Source organism: Heloderma suspectum, chromosome 1, assembly GCF_057233095.1.
Source record: "Heloderma suspectum isolate Gila_16-S chromosome 1, 16-S_ref, whole genome shotgun sequence".
Taxonomy (NCBI): Eukaryota; Metazoa; Chordata; class Lepidosauria; order Squamata; family Helodermatidae; genus Heloderma; species Heloderma suspectum.
The window spans coordinates 353,540,541-353,567,901 of NC_139458.1; the positions used below are offsets into that span (position 1 = coordinate 353,540,541).

Here is a 27,361-nt window from a genome sequence, read left to right on the forward strand (position 1 = left end):
TACAGGTTTCTCAGGAGACAGGTAAGGTGGTCTGGTACTTCCATCTCTTTCAGAATTTGCCACAGTTTGTTGTGATCCACACAATCAAAGGCTTTAGCGTAGTCAATGAAGCAGAAATAGACGTTTTTCTGGAATTCTCTTGCTTTCTCCATGATCCAGCGAACGTTGGTGATTTGATCTCTAGTTCCTCTGTCTCTTCGAAACCCAGCTTGGACTTCCAGTAGTTCTTGGTTCGCATACTGCTGAAGCCTAGCTTGTATGATTTTGAGCATCACCTTGCTGGCATGTGAAATGAGCGCAATTGTGCGGTAATTTGAACACTCTTTAGCGTTGCCCTTCTTTGGAATTGGAATGTAAACTGACCTTTTCCAGTCTTGTGGCCACTGTTGAGTGTTCCAGATTTGTTGGCGTATTGAGTGCAGCACTTTAACAGCATCATCTTTTAGGATTTTAAATAGCTCAGCTGGAATGCCGTCATCTCCGCTAGCTTTGTTGTTACTAATGCTTCCTAAGGCCCACTTGACTTCACTCTCGAGGATGTCCGGCTCAAGTTCAGTGACCGCACTATCATGGCTATCAGGGACATTCAGATCTTTCCTGTATAGTTCTTCTGTGTACTCTTTCCACCTCTTCTTAATCTCATCTGCTTCTGTTAGGTCCCTGCCTTCTTTGTCCTTTATCATGCCCGTCTTTGCACAAAACGTTCCCTTGAGATCTCCAATTTTCTTGAAGAGATCTCTAGTCTTTCCCATTCTGTTGTTTTCCTCGATTTCTTTACATTGTTCATTTAAGAAGGCCTTCTTGTCTCTCCTTGCTATTCTCTGGAACTCTGCATTCAGTTGGGTATATCTTCCCCTTTCTCCCTTGCTTTTCGCTTCCCTTCTTTCGTGAGCTACTTGTAAAGCCTCATCAGACAGCCACTTGGCTTTCTTGCATTTCTTTTTCTTTGGGATGGATTGAGTTGCTGCCTCCTGAACAATTTTATTAAAATTGGCTTTCCTAAAATCCAGGGTACATGTTTGGCTACACTCGACTTTTCCTTCCCTTAGAACCAAGAACTCAAGTACAACATGGTCGCTTTCCCCCACAGTTCCTTTAACTAGTACGTTATCCACTAAGTCATCCCTGTTGGTTAGGATCAAGTCAAGGATAGCTCCTCTACTTTCTGTAGGAGGAAGTTATCCACCACACAAGTCAGGAATTTCCTGGAGGGGCCATGTTTTGCAGAATTTGTCTCCCAACAAATATTGGGGAAATTGAAGTCCCCCATTACTACTACATCATGCTTCCTACTACATTGGCTATTTGCTTTTCAAAAGTTTCATCCTCATCTTTTCCTTGATTGGGTGGCCGGTAGTAGATTCCGACCACCAGGTTCCTTTTATTCTTTGCTCCATTTATTTTGATCCAGATGCTCTCGATGGGGCTACCAAGCTCATCCTCTTGTATTTCTGTGCAGAGATATGTATTTTTCACATACAGTGCAACCCCACCTCCCTTTCTGTTCCTCCTGTTCTTTTTGAACAAGTTATATCCTTCAATTGCTGTATTCCAGTCATGAGAGTCATCCCACTAAGTCTCAGTTACACCTATAAAGTCATAATTTCCCTCTTGTATTAAGAGTTCAAGTTCGTTCTGTTTGTTTCCCATACTCTGGGCATTAGTATATAGACATCGAAGACCATGTGCTTCATAGTCTGGCTTTCTTCCTACATGTGTCTGAAGACTATTATTGGGCGCTATTAGAACTGTTATCTCCGTTGCAGTGCATGAGCCTTCGTCCATTGTTACCTCCAACTTTACATCTCCCTCCCCCGTAGGATTCAGTTTAAAGCCCTCCTGATGAAGTTCTTCATGCTGTGGCCAAACACATTCTTCCCATCCTTTGTGAGGTGCAACCCGTCCCTTGCCAACAGCCCATCTTCCAGGAAGTATAGCCCATGGTCTCAGAATCCAAATCTCTCATGCCAGCACCACCTTCATAGCCAGTCATTTACCCGGTGTATTTTTCTTTCCCTTTCTATCCCTCTTCTAACTACCAGAAGGATGGATGAGAAAACTATCTGGGCCCCGAAGTTCTTGAGTTTCCTTCCCAAAGCTTCAAAGTCTGACGTGATTTCTTTGTAGCTCCACTTGGCAGTATCATTTGTTCCCACATGAATGGGAAGAAAGGGATACCTGTCAGTGGGCTTTATGAGTGCAGACAACTTTTCAGTCACGTCTCTAATCCGTCCTTCCGGAAGACAACATACCTGATGAGTCCACGGGTCTTCACGACATACTTGGGTCTTGATCCCACGCAGCAAGGAGTCTCCCACTACTACTACTATTCTTGTTGTAGGCCTGGGTTTCATTGCCTCTGCTTGACTGACCTTCAACCTCTTGCTCACTCTCATGCAGGTTCCCCTGTAATTCTTCCTCTGCAGGCTGTCCTCCAGTCTCATCCTCAAGTACCTGGAATCGGTTCCACAGCTCCACTGCTTCCACTGGTGCAGAGTGGCGTCTAGTTCTTCTCCTAACTGCCACCCTTTTCCAAGGAATATCCTCTACTGCATTTTTCCTCATCTCAGCATTTCCCACTTCTACCTCAGCTTGCTGTTGCTCTTCAAGCTTCTGGTCTTCCCTTTGCTGCTGTAGTTCACCCATTCTGTCCAAGAACTCTTCATGTTCTCTTATTCCCCAGAGCGTTGACACTCGCCGCTCCAGTCCTCTTACTTTTTCTTCCAGCAGCGTGGTCAACTTGCACTTGTTGCAGGTGTAGGCCATGTTGTTCTCAGGCAAGAAAACAAACATTGCACACATCTTGCAGGTCACCAGCACTGGAGAGTCTTGTCCTTCCATAGCCTCTTTCCCTTTTTGGGTCTAGCTTTGTGATTGTTCTAGACTAGCCTGTGCCCGCTCCTCTACTCAGTAGAGGTTAAAAGCAAAGTCCTACTCTTTGCCTCTGTCTCCTTTGTCTCTTCTACCACCTGGTGAGCTCACAGCCACTCAGAAGGAAAAAGGGCAGCCCACTGGGCTTCCTGCAGCCCACTTACCTCTTGTCTCTGACTCCTTTGTCTCTTCTACCACTGCAACTCCCCTGGCCAACTCCTCTTTGCTCCCCCTGTTCGCTCGCTCTGGTTGCTCACTCTCTGGGAGCTTGCTTGCTTCTGTAGTCCCTGGACCAGCTGGAGCTTCCTCTACTGTGCTCAGCTGGGAGGCAGGAAACATATCTCACTGATTAACTAATGGAATGCTCTCAGGTGCTCTTAGGTATTTTGTTGGGATACAGGGAAGATGAAGAAGCAAAATATATCTTAAAATATACAGGTCCCCAGTTGTTTAAGATATTATAGGCCACAACAAGCACTCTGGATTGTGTCTAGAAGGCAATGGGAAGCAGGCTGTCAGATGAGTTACTGTAGCTTGTGGGTCTTGGAGCTGAGTGAGGCCTGTTATATGCTTGAGAGGTGAGGAACTTGGGACCACTGTAAGTATAGTGTGTGGCAGAGTATGTTATGGTGGTGGGCAGCAATGCCTTTGGGGAAGACAGCTGAGACACTGATGCACTGTTTCTCCTTCTAACTTGCCTCCAGCCTCAGTAATGCTGGGGTTTGCCTGCAGTCCCCTCAAGTGTGCGGGTGCTGCTGCGGAATGCCAGGTCTGTTAATGGAAAAGGGTGCATTATTTCAGACCTAATTCTGGAAGAGCGTGCCAGCCTGGCTTGTATTATTGAAGCCTAGTTGGATGGAAGGGATGGGGGTCAACCTCCCCCAGATGTGGCCACCAGGTTTTGCAGTGCAGCACCAAGCTTGGCTTGAGGGGCAGGGAGGAGGGGTAGCTCTGGTCTACAGGGAATCCATCTCCCTGATCAGGTACCCAGTTGAGTAGTCAGCAAGTTTTGAATGTTTGTACCTGATGTTGTGATCTCAAAACAGGATTCAGATTTTGTTGGTGTACCAACCACCCCACTGCCTAGCAGTCTCCTGCCTGAGCTGAGGAGGTGGTCTAGAGAGTGGTCTTGAGGCCGCTAAGTGTGGTGTTGGGCCTGGGGAACTTTAATATTCATCCCGAGGCTGCCTTGAGAGAAGCAGCTCAGGGTATTTTTGGCCTCCATGTCAATGATGGGACTATTTCAATTAATATATGGCCCAGCACATGTGCCAGGGGCAAACAGAGAAAGAATATGTGAAACAAATAATAAATATTCTTTCCCTGTTTACTCCAGCCTGCTCCACTTCCCTTCCCTTAGGGCCTGTCCTCTTCTACGGGAAAACACCATGCAAATTGTGGCACTAAAACAAACAAACAAACAAAACTGGCCTGTCCAACTTGCAACCTACCGAGCTTCAACACAAGTAGGCAGGTGCTTGTCAGTCCTATTATTTTTACAGTTCCAGGCAAGCAGCCCCTCCCCACCCCAAAAGTTGTTTTGACCTTATGGTATATCACCATATATGGCAGATGTGCTGTGTTCAGATTGGTCTATCACAAATTTTGCAGGCCTGCTCTGCACCAATGCTGAACTGCCCCGGTTGTGACTTTAAATAGTCAAGTAAATTAGCACAACATAGAGAAGATGGAGGTTATGAGTTAACAAAGGCATTTAAGATATCTTATGGCTTCTCCTTTTGTACCCTATAAACCTTCCCTTTGTAAATTATTTTGTTGATTTATGTTGTTGATTAAGCATTCTAAAGTGTATTCAGACTTCATATTACACATTATAGAGTAGGTTTCTTTGTGGTACAGGGTAGGAAAATCAGAGAAAAGTTTGTAAAGCTGAATGCAGTTTGATATTTCAAAGACTCTGGTCTAAAATTCTCTATTCTGTCACAGTCCTATCAATAATTTTCTGTATTTTGGGTGAAATCCATTTGTGTGCATCCACTGATGGAAAGGTATCCATCAGCAGAGCAGACTCCCTCCGCAACCCTGCTAATCTGCTCCAGAGGTTTGGGGGAACCTCCAGAGCTGATTTTGAGGGAATGCAGTGGGGAGGAGTGGATGGGAAAGTTCCACTGCATGACTGAAAGTCTGCTTGTGCAATGTTGGACAACATGCTTAAAATACAATGTCACTGTTCTGTCTTTAATACTTTACACCAAGTTTCCTAGACTGATGGTTTAAAAGCAGGGGTGTTGCTAGGTTCTTAAAAGATCCGGGGCACAGGCCCATAACACAAATTTGCACGCATTATCTCTATCTATCTATCTATCTATCTATAAAATATCTGTGTCTAAGTGCACCTCTAATATATATGTATGTGTGTGTGTGTGTGTGTGCTTTGTGCATGTGGTTTGCTTGCATGTGTGTATAGATTACATACATACATAAGAAGTGTGCACTGACCCCCCCACCCCACTTCAACTCAGACCCTGATTCAGCATTTTGGAAAACATCCCCCTTCTGCTCAGGCCAATTTGTAGCCAGACCATTTCAGCTCAGCACCAAACCTGAGTCAAGGTTTGGAAAAATGGGACTTTATGCTTCCTGTTAACTACCACTGGAAATTAAAAAAAAAACAACTTTCTCTGGGTCAGAACTGGATGATCATTTCAGGCATAGTAGCCCCCTAGAAGGGGATTACACCTGCCCAATGTCAGAAAAATAGGTGCAGGATTTATATTTTGATTTTCTTTTAAAGGGAACTGCCAACAACATTTTTATTACTTGGAAGAATTGGATAAACATTTCAGGCTTCATTGCCCCATCAGAGGAGATCATGTCTCCGAATTTCAGAATGCTAGCCACAAGGATTTTTGTGTAAGGGTGGCCTTGACATTTTGAGGTCTCCAAAAGAGGACACACTTCTCTCCTTATTTTCCTTGTGGACCATTGTTCTGAAAATTACAGGTAGCCTAGAGTTGTCCCTAAGTAAGAAACCAGCAAAGTTTCAGAAGGATAGGTGCAGCACTTCATGTGGAAGGGCAGTTGTCCAATTTGGGGGAGGGAGTTATTTGCTTTGCCTTCACCCCTTCACCAATAGTTTTTTGGGTAAATCTGTATGAAAATGCACAGGTCATTAGAGGTGTCTCCCAGGCAAGAAACCTGCAAACGTTTCTGAAGGATATACATGCATGCAAATTTAGAATCACTAGAATTTGTTTACATTTTACTGATGTTAGCAGCAGGGGAACATGGGTGGGAAGGTGCTATTGCACTCATGTCCTCCTTGTGGGTTTCCCATGGGCATCTTGTTGGCTGCTGTGTGAACAGAATACTGCACTAGATGAACCTTGGTCTGATGCAGCATGGCTCTTCTTATGTTCTTAAATATAGAGTGCCTCTGAGCATATGCAGAATGCTTTTCTTTCACTACTGAGCACTTACATTCTCCCCTGACCAGTTCTATTCCCCTCTGTGCAACCATACCTCCTCATCCTACCATCCTCCAGCAACTCTTCATAAAAACAGATCTCTTGTTTTGTGCAACTCTCCTCTACCTCCTCCTTGTTATGCACAAGCTCTCATTGTATCTTCCTCCCCATAACTTCATTTGTGCCAAGACTTCACCAGGTTTCAGCCAATGGATCTGTTTTCAAAACTAGGGCTCATTTGTGGAGAAACTCTGAGCATGTACTAAGTGCCTTTCCCTCACCACTGAAGCTAGAGTTCATGCAAAATGAAAAAAACACAATTGACAAAACATGCATAGGACTGAGCTGAAAGGGTAGTCAATTCATTAGATGGAATTGGGTAGGCACTGTATTAAGTTCACAACTCAGGACTTATTTCTGAGTAAACATGCAGAACATCAAGGTGCAAACCTCCCTGCAAAAGTAACTCGTGCTGGAATCCTATGCACGCTTTCCTGAGGGTAAGCCTCATTAAACATAATGGGGCTTCTGAGTAGGCATACATAGGATTGTATAAATGAGCAGTATTCATCTCCCCTCCACTTAAAAAAACAAACCAAAACTCCTATTTTTATTAAAGCTTTCTGTTCATAGGAACATAGGAAGCTGTCTTATACTGAGTCAGACCCTGGGTTCATCTAGCGCAGTATTGTTGAGACTGGCTGGCAGCAGCGGCTCTCCAGGGTTTCAGGCAGGATTCTTCCCTAGCCCTACCTGGAGATGCTGGAGATTGAGCCTGGGACCTTCCGCATGCCAAGCATGTGCTCTACCACTGAGCTGCAGCCCTTCCTATTGCTGGATAATGGCAACTGACAAACAAAACAGCCCCAGATTTGTTTCTCTGCAACCATGTGAACCCACTTTTCTCAAAGGCTTGAGTGAGGAGGAGGAGAAAAACCAACCCTCTTGTCTGTTTGTATAAAGTCAAATACCGTTCAGAACTTCTCTCGCCCACTGAAGAGAATTTTCTTTAAGAATTCCTCAAGATATGCTCCGGGTGGAATAAAGAAGAGAAAGAAAGAGCAGGATAGGGGAGAGAAGAAGAAAAGAAGAATGGTGATCGGAAATGCAGTGGGGGGTGGTAGAGAGACTTCCCTAAGCCAAGTGGCTCCTTTCAGAGAGGTTGTATTTCAGAGGAATTTAGGAGGCTGTGGAGGATTTGTAAAGATTGCATGTACTTAAATGAACTTTATGAGTTGAGGTGGCAGAGGGCTTTTTCTAGCTTTTTTTAAACTGTAGAACCTGTTTAAAAGTCTTAGCAGTTCCTCGATCATGATGCCACATAGTCCTAACCCTCCTTTTGAAATAATTTGAGTTCTACAGCTATTTCGGAGAAATTAAAGTGGAGGGAGAAAAAGAAGTTTGTGGAGGTTGATTGGATCCTTTGCTGTACTGAAGCTACTAAACTTGTCAGAAGCAGAAGCCAAAGTTTCCAGTTTGGGGCAGTAAAATCAGGTGCTGTGTGAAATACCAGTATTTCACATGAAGCTCTTCCTTCTCCCTCTTCAAAATGTCATTGCAGGCAAGCTCCCAACAGTGGCCATGGAAGAGCAGAAGAGTAGGGGGAGAGAGAGGTTTACCTACACCAGAGATTAGCGATAGTGACCTCCTAATAGTCACCTTAAATATCTTCTGATTAGGATCTCTAATCCCCTGTGTGGCTTGGCAGTTTTTACTTTTTGTTTTAGTCTTTGAGAAAAGGAAACTTTACACATGGCTAGCACAAAAGCCAGTGGACCTAACTGTCTGAAATTTGGCAGGTTTAGTCAGCTCCATGGGGGCTGCCAGCTCCCCAAATTCCATGCATGTATGTGGAAGCACAAAAAAATATAGCTCTTTGCTTTGACAGATTTTCTTGAAAATAGCAAATTTTACCTGTGACTAGGGATGGCGGAGAAATCCTCCACAGACTCCAATGAGTCCGGATTCTTTAGAATCCGGCCCCCCGGAGTCCATGGCAGAACGGACTACCCCCCCGCCATCCCCCAAAATCTGCCCAGGACGGAACTTACCTGGTGGCGGCTGGTCCAGGTCATCGTCTTTGTTCCACAGCCATCCGCTGCCAGGCTGCAGAACAAAATGGTGTCCAGCGTAGGGGACGCCATTTGGGTCCCTGCCTTTGGCCGTGATTGGTTACGTAAATATTTACGTAGCCAATCATGGCCAAGGGCAGGGACGCTAATGGCGTCCCCTACACCAGATGCCATTTGCAGCCGCAGCCCAGCAGCGGACAGAAGTTCGGCTGTGGGCAGCCCTGGCCGGCGACTCTGTGGACTTGCTGCAGAGCAGAGCTGGCCAGGTAGGATTCCGGGGGAAGGGACGGATTGCCTCCCCTCCCCCGCGGATGCCCGGATGGAACGGTAAGTGGGTTTTGTACACCCCTACCTGTGACTAGCACAAAAGCCACTGGACCTAACTGCCTGAAATTTGGCAGGTTCAGTCAGCTCTGTGGGGGCTGCCAGGTCCCCAAATTCCATGCACTTTTGTGGTAGAACAAAAAAATTATAGCTCTTTGCTTTGACACATTTTCTTGAAAAAAGCTAATTTTACCAGTGGCTAGCACAAAAGCCACTAGGCCTAACTGTCTGAAATTTGGCAGATTCAGTCATCTATATAGGGGTTGCCAGGTCCCCAAACTCCAAGCACTTATGCGGAAGCACACAAAAAATATAGCTCTTTGCTTGGACACATTTTCTTGAAAATAGCAAATTGTACCTGTGACTAGCACAAAAGTCACTGGGCCTAACTGCCTGAAATTGGGCAGGTTCAATCAGCTCCATGGGTGCTACCAGGTCTCCAAATTTCATGTATTTTTCTTACAAAATCAAAAAGTTATGGCCATTTCTGTTTTCCAATGTAAGTCAATGGGAAAATGTAAAAAAAAAGAGCAATTAGTACAGCTGAAAAGTTCAAGGGCATGGCTCAAAAGACCATTCCTCACGATGCCCCTGTTTAAAACATAGATGGATTGATTTGTATTTGGAATTCTTATAGAGAAAGCTGGGTTTGATTAAACATGTTGGTTTTGACAACTGCCTAATATACAAGATTATTTATATAATTCCCAGTGTTTGATCCATCAAAATATTGAGATCTTAGCTGCTTTCAGTAGAAATTGTCAATATTCATTGCCCTGCTCAGTGACCTGTATTAAACTATGAATTCAAACAATGGCCTCTCTTGGTATTTTTTTGTAATGATGAAATAATCATGCATTACATTAAAATACATTAAACTGAAGTAGTTTAATGTATTACTACAGCTATTATTAATGGGTTAAAAAAAATCCATGGTAGACTTAACAACAGAAAGTTCATCTGCCACTATTACAATCCCTTGGTGAACTTTCTGTAGAATTCAGATAAAACTCAAACAGCCTCACAGTCACAGAACCAATAATTTTGCATACAGAGACACATTTCTTTCTTTGTCCTGGAAAATGGACAAGAAACGATTAGGAAAGATGAAACCTTTTACTGGAATATTTCTGTTGGTGAAAGAGCATCTAAGCTCTTGAATAGAAACTAGCATTTGAAAGTATGCAGGAGCTGGTCCAGTTAAAAGTGGTAATTCTTCACAAGCTTAGGCTTCTTAAAGCCTGTTGAAGTCAGTGGAATATAAGTTGTCTGACTGTGTGCAAGATTGCAGCCAAATAAATAAATTTCCCTATTTTGTGACTCTCAAGAAGCAATAATACATGAACGGGCTAACAGCAGTGAATTGCCCCTGTGAGCAACCAGTCCATGGTAATTCCTACAGGGGCAACATGAGCTTCTGACTCAGCTGGCACAGAGGTAAAACAGGAAACTGCAGAAAGTAGGACTGTCAGTCAGTTAATTTTTGTTGTTAACTAATCACCTGCCATTTAACTGTTATTTACATTTAATTGATTTAATTAGAAGTTTATACAAAACCTCAATAGAGATGGCCTTTAATCTGCAACTCTTACATGTTCTATGGTTCTGCTGTAATTCTATTGGAGTGCTGTATATTTCTTTAATTAGAGCCTCCCTTGAGAACATTTGACAAAAACCAGGCTATTTATTTGAACAACCCTCCTCCCCACATATTTTAGATATGATTTCTAGGCTGCGCTAACTATACAAAATATAAACAAAAACACACACACCTTCCATGAATTAACATAATTAAATTTTAAAGTCCCCACCAGCAGTAAAAACAAAAACAAAACCCACGTATCTAAGAACAGGAGTAAAAGCAGCAATAAAAAGAAGAAACAGTAAATAATCCATTAAAAGACTTGAAGAATAAAATTGTTTCTGCCAGTGTCCCTGGGGAGAGCATTTCACTACCACAGTGCCACCACTGAAAAGGCTGTGTCTCTAGTCACTGCCCACCTCACTTCTGAGGGTGGCAGCACCCAGAGCAGGAAGGATGAGATAACTTAATGGACTTATGAGGGTTGTCCAGCTGGGTCCAGGAGGTTGTAAATTCCTCCTTGAGAGAGGGAGTGGTGCCTGCCGCTTTAAAAGAGGCAGTAATTAGACCACTCCTGAAAAAGCCTAACCTGGACCCAGAGGATGTTAACAATTATAGGCCAGTGGCCAACATCCCCTTCCTGGGCAAGGTGCTTGAGCGGGTGGTTGTAGGACAGCTCCAGGCACTGTTGAATGAAACGGATTATCTAGATCCATTTCAATCGGGCTTCAGGCCTGGTTTTGGAACGGAAACTGCCTTGGTCGCCCTGTGGGATGACCTCTGCTGGGAGAGGGACAGGGGGAGTGCGACCCTGTTGATTCTCCTGGACCTCTCAGCGGCTTTCGATACCATCGACCATGGTATCCTTCTGGATAGGTTGTCTGGGTTAGGAGTTGGAGGCACTGCACTACAGTGGTTCCGCTCCTACTTGGATGGCCGATTCCAGAAGGTGGTGCTGGGGGATTATTGCTGTGTGCCATGGCAATTGTGCCATGGGGTTCCACAGGGCTCTGTTTTATCCCCCATGCTGTTTAACATCTACATGAAACCGCTGGGGGAGGTTATCTGGAGGTGTGGGCTGAGGTGCCATCAATATGCAGATGACACCCAGCTCTACCTCTCTTCCGCATCAAACCCAGGTGAGGCAGTGGCTGTTCTGAATCAGTGCCTGGGCACGGTAATGGACTGGATGAGGGCTAATAAACTGAAACTCAATCCAGACAAGACAGAGGTACTGTTAGTGGGTGGTTCGTCTGCCCGGCTAGGTGATATTCAACCTGTTCTGGAGGGGGTTGCACTCCCCCTAAAGGATCAGGTTCGTAGTTTGGGGGTGCTCTTGGATCCAGAACTGTCACTTGAGGCACAGGTGAACTCAGTGGCACGGAGCACTTTTTATCAGCTTAGGCTGGTATACCAACTACACCCTTATCTGGACAGAGATAGCCTAGCTACAGTTATCCATGCTCTGATAACTTCTCGTCTGGATTACTGCAATGCGTTATACATGGGGCTGCCTTTGGAAACAGTCCAGAAACTTCAGCTGGTCCAAAATAGGGCAGCAAGATTGTTAACAGGGACTGGCCTGCGAGCTCATATTACGCCAGTACTTTTCCAGCTGCACTGGCTGCCAGTCCATTTCTGGGCCCGATTCAAAGTGCTGGTGTTAACATTCAAAGCCCTTAACGGCTTGGGGTCAGGTTACCTGAAGGATCGCCTCCTCCCATATGTTCCTGCCCGTACTTTAAGATCATCATCAGCGGCCCTTCTCTGTGAGCCCCTGCCAAAGGAAGTGAGGCGGGTGGCTACTAGGAGGAGGGCTTTTTCTGCTGTGGCACCCCGGCTCTGGAATGAGCTCCCTAGTGAGGTTCGCCTGGCGCCTACATTGTATTCCTTTCGGCACCAGGTGAAGACCTTTTTATTTTCCCAGGCATTTTAGCATTTTAGCTTTCTAAATTTTTATCTTTGCTGTTTTAAATCTGTATTTTAAACTCCTGCACTGCTGCTAGGTTTTATTGTGGTTGTATTGTTATATTGTGGTTTTAATGTTCTATATATTTTAAATTGTTTTATTGTGTGTTGTTTGGTTTTAATTTTTGTGAACCGCCCAGAGAGCTTCGGCTATTGGGCGGTATAGAAATGAAATAAATAATAATAATAATAATTATGAAGCTTCCTTTTCAGTGTCATTGGTCCATTTAGCCCAGTAATGTCTATTCTGACTTGTAGTGGCTCTCCAAGGTCTCGGGTAGAGGCTTTTTCCTGTCACCTGCTACCTGATGCTTTTAACTAGAGATGCCAGGGTTTAATCTAATACCTTAATGGAGCCTTCCCCAACTTAGTGCCCTCCAGATATGTTGGACTATAACTCCCATCAGTCCCAGCCAGCATGGCCATTGGCATGTTGGCTGGGAATGGTGGGAGTTGGAGTCCCACACATCTGGAAGGCACCAGGGTGGGGAAGGCTGCCTAAATGCGTGTCAGGGCATGTGCTCTACCACTGAGCTGTGCCCTCTCCCAAATATAATAACAAAAGCTACTCTATGTTAAAAGACATATGTTATTTCCTATTACAATACCTCTCCAGAACCAAAATAAATAAATGTGTCCTTTATTTGCAGCCCCATCAATTAAAATTTATTCTCACTGATTAAAATTGGCCCCACCAATTAACATTTGAAGTGTTGAATGTGCTCCCACATGCATTATCCCAGGAATACTTTCAACACCTCGTAAGGTATTGGGAGGTATTTTCCTGGTATTTGGGGGTAAGGGACTGAGTCCCAAGGTTACCCAGTCACTTCATGGCACAGATCTGAACAAGAGACTTTAATTGATTTATGCTGCAGTCCTATATTGCTCACATGGGAGTAACTTCCATTGAGCTCGAGTGAGATTTCAGAGTAGACAGGTATTGGGTTGTACTGTTAGCTACTACTGATTAAACCATTAGTAGGAATTATTTCCTCCCCTACATCTATCCTCTTTAGCGACACAAGAACTTGTGCATAGTTGGCTTCTTTCTCACTTCATTTCTTTAATGCCCTGTTGCCCAGTCTCCTACAACCTTTGCACTGGTACTACAGGTTGTGCTGGGACAGGGGGTAGTGCTTCCTGACTTATATGGGTGTTCTCTTGACATAAATTAGTAAAAAGTGTGCTTACAACAGGTTTCTTGTACAATGCACAACCATGTCCTTTTTTGCTGGCATAACTTGATATGGAAGATCAGGTAATTAGTCACTGTGAGAAAATAATTTTTATTGTCGGTTCAGTTGATTATGCCAAACAGTTATTGTCTATATTGTTAATAATTGATCTTATGTAAGTACCTGTAATAGCATATCAGAATTTTCACTGTTAATAATTGACTCCCTGTGCCTTTTTTGTTTTATGCCATTCATCATTTGAGGAATGTGATTGATTAATTGGATTGCCTGAATTGCTTCTCTCGTAGTGGATTGTCAGTCCAAATCTTTATAAGCAGAAAAAATATTATTATTATTATTATTATTATTAGCATAATGGGCAGTTATTTATACAGATTTATAATTGCTCAAATTGTGTTATGTGTAGAAAGAAAAGTTTACAGCTTTCATTTCATGGTATTGCTTGCTGAATTTTTCAGCTGCAATTTAGGTTTATGCCAACCATTCTTACACATTGGTTGAACCAAAACCAGGAAGTAAACTTAAGATCACTTTTTAAAAAATAGTCTTGAACTTTTAAGCCTTAAATTGTTGGCAGAATTGAAGTGTACCGACAAAAACAGTTGACAAAAAATTGCAACAAAAGTATTTGTTATTTGAGTACAAGTTTATTGCTACTAGATGACCTTGCTGGGTTCTTTTCTTGCTTCATAGGTAGACACGAAACCGCTGGTGCAAAGCTCTTGAAATCTTATCAGAGACTAAGGTAAGGACAAGAAGGTCGGCGTGTCCTAGAGAAGTTGATGCAATACAAGGAGTGTATTGTACAATGCAAAATAAGCTGCCCCTTGAAGCTTCCAGCAGGTTTCAATGTTTAGTATTGAAAGCTTGAAATGTAAAAAGCAAAATTACAATTTTTTGGTGCTTTTTTTTTTTTTTGGTGCTTTTGCTGCACTCTTCGAATAACTTAGGGTGGGGGTGGGCAACCTTTGGGGCCTTTGAGCACATTTGACATTTTGAAAAAGTGTCCCAGGCACTACCACAAATTCCCGTGGGAGGTAACATGTTGGGAGCGCCCCCTTCTCTGGATCCTCATTTTTCTCCCCCCACCCCCTGCATTCTCATTTTTCTTACTCCCCCTTCTCTGGATTTTCACTTGCCTTGCCATTCTTTCTGGATTTTCACTTTTCTTGTCCCCCACTTTCTGGATTTTCGCCTTTCTCCCCCCACCCTCACAAGCCAATTTTAAACAGGACACCATTTCCCCCAACTCCATTAAAGTCAGTGGAGCAAGATCGCTCCATTGACGTTAATAGAGGTGGGGAAAAGGGCGCCCTGCCAAAGAATGGCTTGGGGAGGGGGGAAGCCCAGCCCCCACCAAGGACCCTTGGGGTAACCAGGCAGTAGGTGGGCTTCCTTCCCTCTCCATCTTTTCCCCATCTTTATTAAAATCAGTGGAGTGATCTTGTGCCATTAATTTTAATAGGAGCAGAGGAAAGCATGACAATTGCATGGTCACTTGGGGTCTTGGCGGGCACTGTGTTGCCAACCCCTGACTTAGGGCAATATGAAACATAATAAACACAAGGCTGCACCCCAAAATGGCAGCCCCATGTCAAGTTCCCCACCTCCCTGTCTGTCATGTCTAGTACAATTTACCCTATATCCTGATTTCAATACTTTGTATGTTTACCTGCTCATGTCATCAGCAGCCATTGATGTGAGCAGACCTGAGGAAATAGTGCTATACTCCTTGATCATTGGGCAAGTTGTACTGGATTTTGCAGAGCAAGATTTGGGCCCTTAATGCTGGGCTGCCATTTTTGGTGGCAGCCTCCATGTTTATGGAGTTCCACATCTTTAGCTGGTGTGCTTGTACTCTCATTGGGCTTACATTCAGTAAAGTCCCACTGTACAAGCAAGCCAAGTAGTGTCATGCAGCAATAATATTTATTGGGACACCAGTGAAGCAATGCGCAGTTTTCAGATGGGTGGCCAAGGATGTCTTGCTGTGTCACAAAGGAAACCAGGAAAACTCTCAGATCACATACGGCCATTCCCAATTCAGTATTGTGTTCATGCATCCTCTGCAACACTGCAGAGAATGTGGGGCACATGTCTTGGATCATGCATCACAATGGTTTGGCACAGCAAAATGTCTTGGCCAAGTTCTAGAATAGAGTAGAATAGAGTAGAGTAGAGTAGAGTAGAGTAGAGTAGAATAGAACAGAACAGAACAGAACAGAACAGAACTTTATTATGGTCAAAGACCAGCTTAAAACAGGAACTACATTAAAATTATCTGCCATATATCCCCAATGAAATTAATAGACACTTCAACACAGTGTAGTACTAATGTAATGCATATCAGCCATATTGGGTGAATGGCATTACTCCCCAGACTTTGTCTTTCATCCAGCTAGGTAAGTCTGAGCTCCCTCAGCATCCTTCTTTGAACACCTATCGCGGCCGCAAAAAATTTGGTGACGCTATATGTAAATGTCGAATTAGTGTCAGACAACAATATGTAGTGTCAGACAACAATTCATGCCGCACTCATCTCCCCACTGATGAATCGCTTTCCAGAACGTACAGGACAACAATATGTAGGCATATTGTTGTCCTGTACGTTCTGGAAAGCGATTCATCAGTGGGGAGATGAGTGCGGCATGAATATTTCTATAAAATATACACCACAGCAAAACGTGCTCTGTAGTTTTTATCTGTTCCATGCCATAGTGGCAAAGGCGGTCTGACCAGGGGAACTTTTTGTACTGTCCCTCTAAAACTGCTGAGGGGAGTCCATTTAGACAGGCCAAGGTAAATGCCCTTCTATGTTTATGCAGTTCCAGTTGTTCAAGATAGGGTGCAGCTATTACAATGTATCTGTAGTCCTCCCTAAGATAGAATTCTGGGGCACTATTGAGGTCACTTTGTCTCTCAATATCTGTAGTGCACTGCTTGATAGTCTCCTTTGTCTGTTCAAAACCCATGTTTAATAAAGTCCGCAAGGGAAGACCCAAGAAAGATATTTTCTGTTCAATTGACTGAATCCAATTGGATTTAAAATGGTCTTGCAAAATTAGTGGGGCAAGGCCAGTAGGAAAATATGACAATCTAAGCCGGTACACAAGAATAGCCACCCAAACCCTAGCTTCAGTTTTGATCTGGCCAGTCTCTAATCTTATCTTTGCATTGGAGACATCCCTAGGAACACCCAATATTGCCCTCAAAAATTTTGATTGTACACGTTCTAATATTTGGGTATTCGGGAAAGGCCCCAATTGAGAGCCGTACAATAATTGCGCTAGTACTTTTGCTCGGTATAATTGGAGGGCTAAAGGGATATAGTGGTCGCCTTTCATTCTCATAAATTGTGCTGTTGCTAACGAGCTTCTCTGTGTGTTTAACGCCACATATTCGCCGTGAGCCTTCCTGGAACCATTTGCTTGAAGGACTACCCCTAAATATTTGTATTGGGAGACCTGCTCAATCTTATGCTGGTTTATCATCCATGATCTGAGTTTTGGTCTTTTTGCAAAAGTCATGGTTTTTGTTTTTTGATAATTGATCATCATCAGTTCTTCTTCCTCGCAGTATTCAGTCAACTTCACAATGCTCTTGTAAGCCCAGTTGGAGTCCTTGAGATAATAGCTGCATCATCTGCATATAGTAAAGTAGTTATATGCCTCCCCGCAATTTTGGGGGGATGAAAATTGGTATGGTTTAGCTGGCCTACCATTGAATTGATGTAGAAGTTGAACAAAAGTGGGGCGAGAAGTTCTGCTTACATTCTGATCTGAAACACATTATTTGGAAATCTCTTTGATTTCAGTGGAACATTTCCTGTATATTTTAAGTATCAGAGTGAAAGTTTTGTTCACTTTCTTGGGACAGGCAGCACAGTGCTATGGGCGCACTTCAGCTGCAGAGGTGCAATCCGTCTTGCATCTAATGTAGTATTTATAACCTTGCCAACTCATCGGTGAAACCTTCACTCCTAAGCCTTTCACCTGGGGAAGATCAATACAGAATTGTACCAGTTTTCCTTTGATCCTAATGACCTTGTGATAAATTTCAACCATGACTATCCAAAGCACTGCCCTCTCCCTCAGCAGTGCAGTTTAGTCCAGTACCCTTATGTGGCAGCGTGGTATGGCTTCTGGTTTAATCACCTGCCTAGCAGTGTGACCTTGGAAGTTCTGTGCTCATCGTGTGATGGGGTAGGGAGCCCCCTTCCAGGCTGCCAGTTGTGATCTCACATTAGCATTGTGGCTCCTGACCCTAATTCTGTGAGCTGCTTTGCTTGCTAAGATAAGGTTGTCAGGTGGATTAAGTTGTTTTTAAATTTTCAGTAAATTCTTGCTCAATACCGTTTCCCATTTACAACTCTGCTGAAAGAGTAAAGGTTAAAAAATAAATACTAAGACTGACAGGAATGTGTCAGACAGACAGCAAATATGCTGTGGCAAGAATACTCACTGAACGTTTAAGTCATTAAGGTTGGAAGGTCACTTCTCAGCAAAATACTTAACCCTACATCTAGGATATCTAGTGCATTCTCTTTTTCACTGTTATTTAAGCTAAATGTTAATTTGGTTAGAGGAAATGTTATATTTCTTTAAATGCTCTTAATGGTTAGGTGACCATTTTACTGACCAATCCCGAAAGTATAAGCTTATTTCATATTTATGAAAAATAACATTTTTAAGAAGGCTTCTGGCTGCAATTTCAAACAGCTCCCCCCTTGGTCATGTAGTGTGTCTTCCCATGTACCGATAACTACAGTCATGATCTAGTTGTGGGGAAAATGAAGAGAAACCATGGAGTCCCACAAACATGAGTTGCTGAGTTTAGTTGTATTTAAATACTCCTTGAGCATAATACTATGGCCTCTAGACAGCATCTCAGGCACCATAGGGTGCAGCGGATCTCCCCCTCCAAGGGTTGAGCCAGAGCTCCAACTGTGGATCTCTCCCCACTCTCCCCACTACAGAAGCTCCCAATCACAGGAAGGAAGGAAATGGTTGTATTGGGGGTGGGCCAGTGAGTGAGCAGCCAGTGCTCACCCTCTAGCAAGCGAGTTAGACAAGCTTAGAGGCCCGTTTAATGAAAAATGCTATACTGGAGGACAGAAAGGCTAAAAAAAATCCTTTATCACTTTTCCTGCCCTACTGGCAAAAGCCTGGCAGGGCATAGGATGGACCAAAACCTCCAATCTCAGAGGCCTCTGTCATTTGGGTGTCTAGCTCATAGGATTGCTCTCTTTGTATACTAAATACCATAGTAGGGGTCCACTGAGGCTGCAATTTTAAGCACACTTTCCAGTGGGAGTCGCATCTGAATAATCATGCTTTAGTGTTCATGTCATGAAACCTAAGTTAAAGGCAACAATAGCAAACTATGTAGTTAGCTAGTAGAGCATAGGTGCATTATGTGGACTTGGGACACTTAGATGTTGGGTTTCACCAGTACAGTGGCCATCCGCAAGCCAGATGTTATGTGCTCTGCATGCTGATTTCTAGTCCAGCATGATCAGCAAAGGGGGGAATGCCAACCTTTGTGAAAAGCTCCAACCCCCTGTGATAACAGGTACCTCTTCAAAGAAGTACTTTCTTCATACAAGGTTTGTGGCTAAAATCACTGGGGAAGCTCAGAGTACACACATTATCCTGTCTATGGGATAATGGACAGATAGATAAATTAGTTTTGCCTGTGCTAAGGCTCATCTTTAAGCGATGAGTATCTTGACTTACCTCAGTAGGTTACCAAGATGTTGATGTATTTGTATGTCCTATTCTGCATTTGATCTTTTTGGGAGGTTATGCTGAATAGGATTTATGGCTTCTCCACATTGAGCTTTTATCCTGTGACTGGGATTGGACACTCACGGAAGTTTGCGGGTCCTTTACATGACATTGTCAACCTCCAGCACCTTTCTTGTACTTTCCAAGCATTTCTCTGGCTTAATTTGAAATGGAACTAATGTAGCAACAAACAGATCTGTTTTCCATTTCTTGGCAAAAAGAGGAAATCTCACAATAAGAGGAGCTAGAACACAGTGCTATCTAGTGGCCATAGAAATGAAACATACAGAACTTGTGGATAAAGGGGGAAAGGGGTGGGGAAGGAAGCACATGTAGAGGGCGATCTTAATCCCAGAAAGAATCCAGAAGCAGAAGCCCCTGTAAAATCGGGGAACAAAAAGCCTCCATGTGGAGAAGCCCTTAGAGTATGGCCTACTCAGTTGTGACACCTGTGTTATGAAATCCTTTTGTTAGCAAGGTCTCCCATGCCACCTTGTTATATTCCTTTAGGCATCAGATGAACTTTTTTCTTTTCTTTAGATTGGTATTTGGTCTCTAATATTGACAACTGCTCTATTTAGATAGTTCTTGTGATTATATTTTATGCTATCATCTTTTTATTGCTATTTTTATTGTAAAAATATTGAGCAATCATGTGTTCAGAATTGTGGTTGGTGGTTTAAAATAAAATTCTAAATTTTGGGATAGTGGAAGGAGGGAGCTATAGTGAACAGAACATTGCAGAAATATACTTAAATAATTTTAGTTACATTCTTTTCCCCTTAAATGCTCAGTAACATATCGGTGGTTCCCCCAACACCCCCTCCATTTGCTGAATCCACAGATGGAGTTAATGCAGAGGTAATGTATAGTTCTGTCTTTCTTTTCAGTGGAGCATCTATATGTAAAGCTTTTAGTGTTGTTAGCTATCATTTCCTTCCTGTGTAATGGATTTCTTTTAATCTTTTTGTTTTTTTTTCCTGGTAGACTTGTGACACTGCTCTATGACTGTATAGGAAATTGCGGGGGGGGGTGGATTTTAAAGAGCAAAGGAGTGAGTGGATAAGGAATGCCAAATACTTCCCCCTACAATCTGTCTCCCTGCAATCTGTCTCCTGACATCCTTTTTCCACCAACCATGCTCTGATACAGGAAGTGAGTCTGGCTGGAAGAAGTGTACTTGGGAAGAGGGGCTGAAGGGAGAGAAGTGGCAGGTGAAGGGGGATTCTGCACTTCTCGCATTCCATGGCCCTTTTGCTTCCCCCACACTTTCTGCATGACTGTGGCAGGTCCAGATTTAAACATAGGGATCTGCTGCCATCATGTCTACTTTGACCCTCAGTCACTAGGAAAAAATCCAAAACACAGTTGACAAAGTGTGCAAGGTCTTGAATGACTGCAGTTACATTTTTGTAGCTCTTTGCTTGATCACAGTGGGCCTTCAGACTGAGTGAGACAGCCAATTAGACTTACAGCTTCTTGTCTTGAACAACAACACTGCTATGATGTTACGATAGGCATGACAGTTAATTTCTTTCTTAATTTGGGATGGTGACAATTCAGGCTGCTTCCTGCTAGCCTGAGCCTCCAGACCAAGCTCAAAGACACCAGCTCCTTTCCTACTGCAACTTAAAAATGGAAAAACTCTCTGTTTCCTCATTTGTTTCCTCCTGTGGTAAGTGTCATTTCATCTAATTGACACTTGCTCCTCATTAGAATGGAGTTGGAGGTCTGCATGTCTTCCATTTGATTTCCCAGGATTACTTCTGGGTATGGAGTCTCTAGCCAGTCCTTCTTCCCTGCTCAAAACCTTGGTGTAGGACAGGGTGTCCTGATTTTAGAATTTGTGGGAGCCAGGCACAAGTCACACCAGTAAAAGCTGTTGATTTGTTGTTATGTTTTAGCTTTGTGATTTTTAGTTTCTTTTGTTATCTGCTTTGAACTTTGGGGGGAATTGGATAAATATATTAAATGAATTTATAAATATCTTAAATAAAAGAGACATTGTTCTCATTTTAAAAATGGTGTAAAAACATTTAATGAAATGGTGGGGGATGTATTGGCTAATTTTTTAGATAAATATGAATGTTTTCCAAGCACAGGAGACTGGAGAAATCCTGTCATATTGAAAAGCTAGTGGTGAAGAACCAAATGTGACCCTCCTGGGTCCCCAGATGGCCCTGACCCCTTCCCCTGGCCCTTTCCCCTGACCACTGGTTGTTTGGTGGCTTCCCAGCTTTTGTTCAGTCCCCTTGCCCCCATTCTAATAGGTTGAAATTTATTTATTATTTTTTAAACATTTGTATCCCGCCCTATATCATTAAGATCTATGGGCAGCATACAGATAAAATCAAATTCAACGGTATAAAACAATAAATAATTTAAACAGCTAAAAACATGAATAAACCATTGACCAACCTAATACCAATTAAAAAATCTAGAATAATAAAACAGTTAAAACAGAGTGCAACTATAGGGAATTCAAGTAGCCCTCAAAGGTGAGATGCCATGTTTTAAGTTGGTGCTGAAATGAAACCAACATCTGTGTTAATCGGGCCTCCAAGAGGAGGGTATTCCACAACCCGGGTGCCACAACAGAGAAGGCCCTCCCACATCCCACCATAGTGTATGTCTTGCATTGGTGGGACGCAGAGGAGGGCTCCTCCAACAGATCTCATTCCTCAGGCAGGCATATATAGGAAGAGGCACTCCCTCAAACATCAAGGTCCCAAGCCACTTAAAGCTTTAAATGCCATCACCAGCACCCTGAATTCTGGCCAGAAGCGTATTGGCAGCCAGTGCAATTCCTTTAAAACTGGTGTAATATAATCTTTATGAGATGTTCCAGTCAACAGTCTAGCTCCTGCATTTTGCACTAGCTGCAACTTCCGCGTCATCTTCAAGGGCAGCCCCGTGTAAAGTGCTTTGCAGTGGTCTAATTGGGAAGTTACCAGCACATACACTGCTGTGGCTAGGTTATCCCTGTCCAGGAAGGGCCTTGGCTGGCGGATCAGCCAAAGCTGGCCCCAAGACAGGGATGCATCTAGGACTACTTCCAAGCTATGCACCTTCTTCAGGGAGAGTGCTGCCCTGTCCAGGAAAGATTGCCAACCCAATTCCCAGACTCAGGAATGACCAATCCACAGAGCTTCCGTCTTGTCAGGATTTCGCTTCAGTTTATTGGTCCTCATCCAGCCGATTACAGCCTCCAGGCACTGGTCCAGCACCTTCACTGTCCCAGCTGACTCCGACAACAAGGAGAAGTAGAGCTGAGCATCATTAGCATACTGGTGACACCCCACCCCAAAACTTCTAATGACTTCACCCAGTGGCTTCATATAGATATTGAACAGCATGGGGGATAGAATAGAACCCTGTGGCACCCCACAGTTTAATAGCCGTGGTGTAGGGCAGGAATCCCCCAATACCACTCTCTGGAAGCAGCCCCACAAGTAGGAATGGAACCACTGTAGCACAGTGCCCCCAACTCCCATCCCGCAGAGCCGATCCAGTAAGATACCCTGATCAGTGGTGTCAAAAGCCACCTCTCCTAATGCTTAGTAAGAGGTTTAAAATATGCTGGTTTGTTGGCCCCACCCCTTTTGCCTTTGGCCCTGCCCACCACTGGAATGCGCCCTCCAAGAGCATCTCCAAAACTGAATTTGGTCCACAGGTTGAAAGGGGTTAACACTGGTTATTACTGGGTTAACAGTGGTTATTGTTTATTAAAATATGTGTGTTTGTATATAAGCCATGACTGCCCAGCAATCAAAGAGGGCAGAGATTCCATATATAGGCATTCAAAAAGAAATTTAAAAAATTATAATAATATTCCAAGTATGTCATTTGCTTTTATTTGTCACATAATTATAGCAGACCTGTGCTTTGGTAGATACAAAAGGGTTGAACTGAGCTCTGTCCTTTTGCACCAACGGTTCCACTTATGCCAAAATGTTTCCCCTGATTGCTTGGCTACAGAAATGATAGCTCTGTTTGCAGTCTTACACACAGGCTTCCTCTGCAGCTTCTAATGGGCATGTGACATGAGAAGCCCTGACAAAACAACCCCTTTTATTTTTTTCTTCCTCTGTATTGCAGGAGCGTGACCAGTGTAAAAGTTTCCACAGGTCTATGGAAAACTTATTTCTGTCTTTTACCACACATATCAAAAGTAAGTGTTCCTAAGGGCATTGCTATTCTACAGTACCATTCTGCGTGTTTCAGTTTGTCACCACGCAACTGGCGTCAGGCCGTTTTACAGATATCCGAAGGGAGTATTCAGCTCCCTTTCTCTTGGTTTGGGAGTCTCAGAACTTAATGGAGGAGGTTACACAGCTGAAGTAAGGGACCTAGAGCTCCTCCACATTAAGCAAAACCCCCGCATTCTTACTTTAGCTTTCTGCTTTTGGTTTCATTACGGGATTACGATGGCTCCTTTACATGGCGGACACGTATTTTGAATCAAGGAAAGTCCTTCCTTGGCAAGTTTTATATGTTTCTGTGTGTTTCAGCTTATAACCACTAGATGGTGCCGTCATTATAGCACATTATAGCACTATGCTAGCATGTCACACAGACGATAGATCAGAATGACGTCCCTTTTTGTATTATCTCTGATCTTTTTGAAAGCGAAACAAATGGGGAAAAGTGCAGGAGACATCCTGGAGGTTGACATCGTTGTGTAACGTACCTGCTAACTCCAATGAGTAACCAGTCACGAGCATGCAATAAATTGCTCATGTAGAAAAGCTTTTAGTAAAAGTTAGAGTGCATACAGACATGCCTCAAAACAAGAGTTGGTGTTTTTCTCTCCACTAATGCACTGCAAACAACAGACATACTTGTTTCTGTTTGTAATGCTGATGTTGTCTATTGTGCCTCTCCCCTTGTTTGGGGTGTGCTGTCAGCCTATTTTTTAATTGTTTAATGTGCAGCTTGTCTGTTTATACACTGCAGTAATAATTCTCCACTTTATTTTTAGGGAAAATGACAAATAGGGTTGTGGATTTTTTAAAAGTTGAAAATAGTTCTGTGGAGAGGGTTCCTGGTGACATCATGGGCATCAGCTAGTCAGCACTGAATGCAGCCAGTTTTTGCTACGAACTGGCAAGACTGGCTTCCCTAATTTAGTCTTCCATCCTGGAGGAAGATTTAATATTTGACCAAATCATTCTGAGTGCATTTCCACACCAGACTCCTGTCTTTAGATATGTCTGTTTGCACAGTTAGTTGTGACTGGCCTTGAGAAGCAAATTGGATGCAAGCATTTAACGACTTTGTTTCATTCAGTTGATTTCAATGGGACATAGGCCTGGAGAGGAGTTAAACCACTTTCTTAACTCAACTACATGATTGAATGCTTCTTCATAGAAAAAAAAATCCTGCATGTAGAAAGCTAGATATCAGGAAAATAGGTTCTCTCCTAGTCTTCTTCCTGGCTACTATTAATGATGGCTGTATGGAATATCCAGATTCAGAGGCAGTACGCTACTAAATACCAGCTGCTGGGAAGCAACAGTGGGAAAGGGCAATTGCCCTCAAGCCCTGCACATAGGTTTCCTGGAGGCCTCCAGTTTGCCACTGTGGGAAGCGGGATGCTGGATAGGTGTAGCAGGATTGAGAAACCTCTTTCAGCCCAAGGGCCAAATTCAGTTTCGGAGAAGCTCTTGGGGACCGTAGCCCAGTGGTGGGTGGGTCCAAAGGCAAAGCGAGCAAGGCCAAAGGGAAAAGGGGTGGGGCCAAAAATGGGGAGGGGCCAAAAATGAGGAAAAAACCAACATAATGTAGGTTAAGGTTCCTTACTAAGCCATAGGAGAGGCATTTCAACCTTTTAAAATAGGGCAAAAATGGCACAAAAGCTGGGAAACCACAAAATAATTAATGGTTGGGGGAAAGGGAAGGGGCCATCTGGGGAACTCTGGTTGAGACCCCAGGAGGACTGGATTTGGCCCCCGGGTCTGAGGTTCCCTACCCCCAACTGTTTGATTCAAAAGGGCTCTTTTGTTCCTGACATGCCTGCTTTCTGTGTTCAGATTTATTTATTTTTTTGGTAGTCTGAACAGAGGAGCATTTAGGCCTGATTTGTATGTGGCTTTTGCTGGATTTCACCCAAGGTCACCAAACATTTGACTTGATCTTTGCTTCATATATCACTTTTTGTTCCTGTGAACCTCTATCCAACACCATTTTCAGGAAAGCTAAATGACCACGTATGTTTTGCACTTGGGAATAAGTTTGTGAGAACACCAAGCAACTGCTGCCCTGTGTGAACTGAGAGTGGCACCTAGAACTCATCTGTCTCTTTCACGTTGCTGCATGCCTTCCTTAATTTTTCATTGAGGAACCCACACGATAAGCTTCTGGGCAGCCTCAGGTTCCCCAGAAGGCAGGCTGAAAACTACTGTCTTGTAGGAGCCATTCCTGAGGAGGAGGCCTGTCTGTGCCACTTGGAAGGTTGCATACTCCTTCCAGTCTAATAAAAGATAGAATCTTCCCTTATTCCTGCCCTTTGTTGGTAAACATGTGAGTGAGAAGACTAAAAAGAACCACTTCCTTGGACAGATGTTCCACTGCAATGGAACCAACTTGGGATTTACTTCAGTGTGTTCAGTGTCTTGCCAGCTATCTGTCTGTCATTACAAGATCAAGTTCACAAAAATGTGATGTGAAGAGAAGATGCAGTCTTCTAGTGGTAAGAGGCTTCACCTGGAAAATGACCCACAGATATTCTTATGGCAGCACAAAACCATACGTGCAGTTTGCGATAAATCAGTCATATTGGAAATGTCAACGGAGGATCCAACTGACATAAACACTGATTTGTGCTGTTGTGAAGGAATCCTATTCAGAAACTTTTATATGGTGCTTCATTAGCAGCTAACATTCAAGTTTAAACCTACTTATGGGCACGGAATGTTCCTAATAGCTAAACAGACATGAGGCATTACCTACCTTCAGTCAAATGCAGCTCTTTATCTGTGTGTTGCCTGTTTACTGCAAGCAATGGATAAGTAAATATTGATTGCTATTTTAAAGGACAGTGATAGAATGGCTTTATAAGTTAAATCATTGGCCCATCCAGCTCAGTATTTTCTCCAGTGACTAGCAGCAGCTCTGCAGGGTTTTCGTCTTTCCCAGCCCTACCTGAAGATGCCGGGGATCAAGCCTGGGACCTTCCGCATGGAAAGCAGGTGCTCTGCTACTGAGCCACAGGACCTTCCCCTGTAACGCATATGGCAAACAAGGCTGCCCTGTAAAGTGTAAATTGACCCTTAGTTAATTGTTGCCCTTTAAAATTAACTCCCAGCTGGATATAGAAGTCCTAGATTTTTTCCCCCTAAAGCAAATAATATATGTGAAATATTTTGTCAATTATGTACAGCTTGTATTCCATTCCTTTTGTTTTGGTACATCCACATTTTTTACAGCAGAGATCATTTGAGAGGCATAGCTCCGATTCAAGCATGGACTTAAAACTTGTTGATACATTTAAATATGCTAATTGCCTTTTTTTTCTTTTAGAAGCTACATACTTAATTCATAACCTAACATGCTATAAGACATTAGATTATCTTCATAAACATAAACATGCTGAATTTGTTTGATAGGGTTTTTTTTTTCATTCTCTCCCCTTTTCTTCATTCTAGAAATCTCCAAGTCCCAGAATGATATGACAACTGAGAACCATCTTCTAACAGCAAATTATGGACAGCAAATGGATCCGGTGAAGGAGAGGAGAAGCCTGTCTGATACTGCCATTGATATTGCATCCAGGGTATTCAGTTATACGCATTCACCATATTTTGAAGCTAAGATACCTACAGAACCTAGCATTCTGCACTTAAAACCATACCAAATTCTGTAACCAGAAAACACAACAGATTCTAGGCATGGAATAAATTATACAAACTGAATATTTATATAATTGTGATTATATTCTGTCCTTAGTTCTATAAGCGCATGTTTGTATAATTTGGAATCCTTTATTTAATCCCTCCCCCCACCCCCCAGACTAGAAAATGAGAGTTGGGAGAAGCCTCCATATGTTTCTCCTGCATGTGCAAGGCTGCCCTGTTTACTTCAGTTTGGAAGGACTAATTTCATGGATGTAAATGGATGCATGTGCAAGCCA

General features: G+C 43.2%; 1 protein-coding gene across 1 annotated transcript in view; it reads left to right on the forward strand.

Moving 5' to 3' along the window:
* The window catches only part of SYTL3 (synaptotagmin like 3), a 65,340-nt gene that overhangs the window by 16,840 nt on the left and 21,139 nt on the right, over window positions 1-27,361 (forward strand). Inside the window, exons 6-9 of the mRNA XM_084827925.1 lie at window positions 14,138-14,189; window positions 20,025-20,091; window positions 23,329-23,401; window positions 26,877-27,004. Coding sequence (XP_084684051.1) covers window positions 14,138-14,189; window positions 20,025-20,091; window positions 23,329-23,401; window positions 26,877-27,004 — 320 coding nt within the window. The remainder of the gene's footprint in view (window positions 1-14,137; window positions 14,190-20,024; window positions 20,092-23,328; window positions 23,402-26,876; window positions 27,005-27,361) is intronic.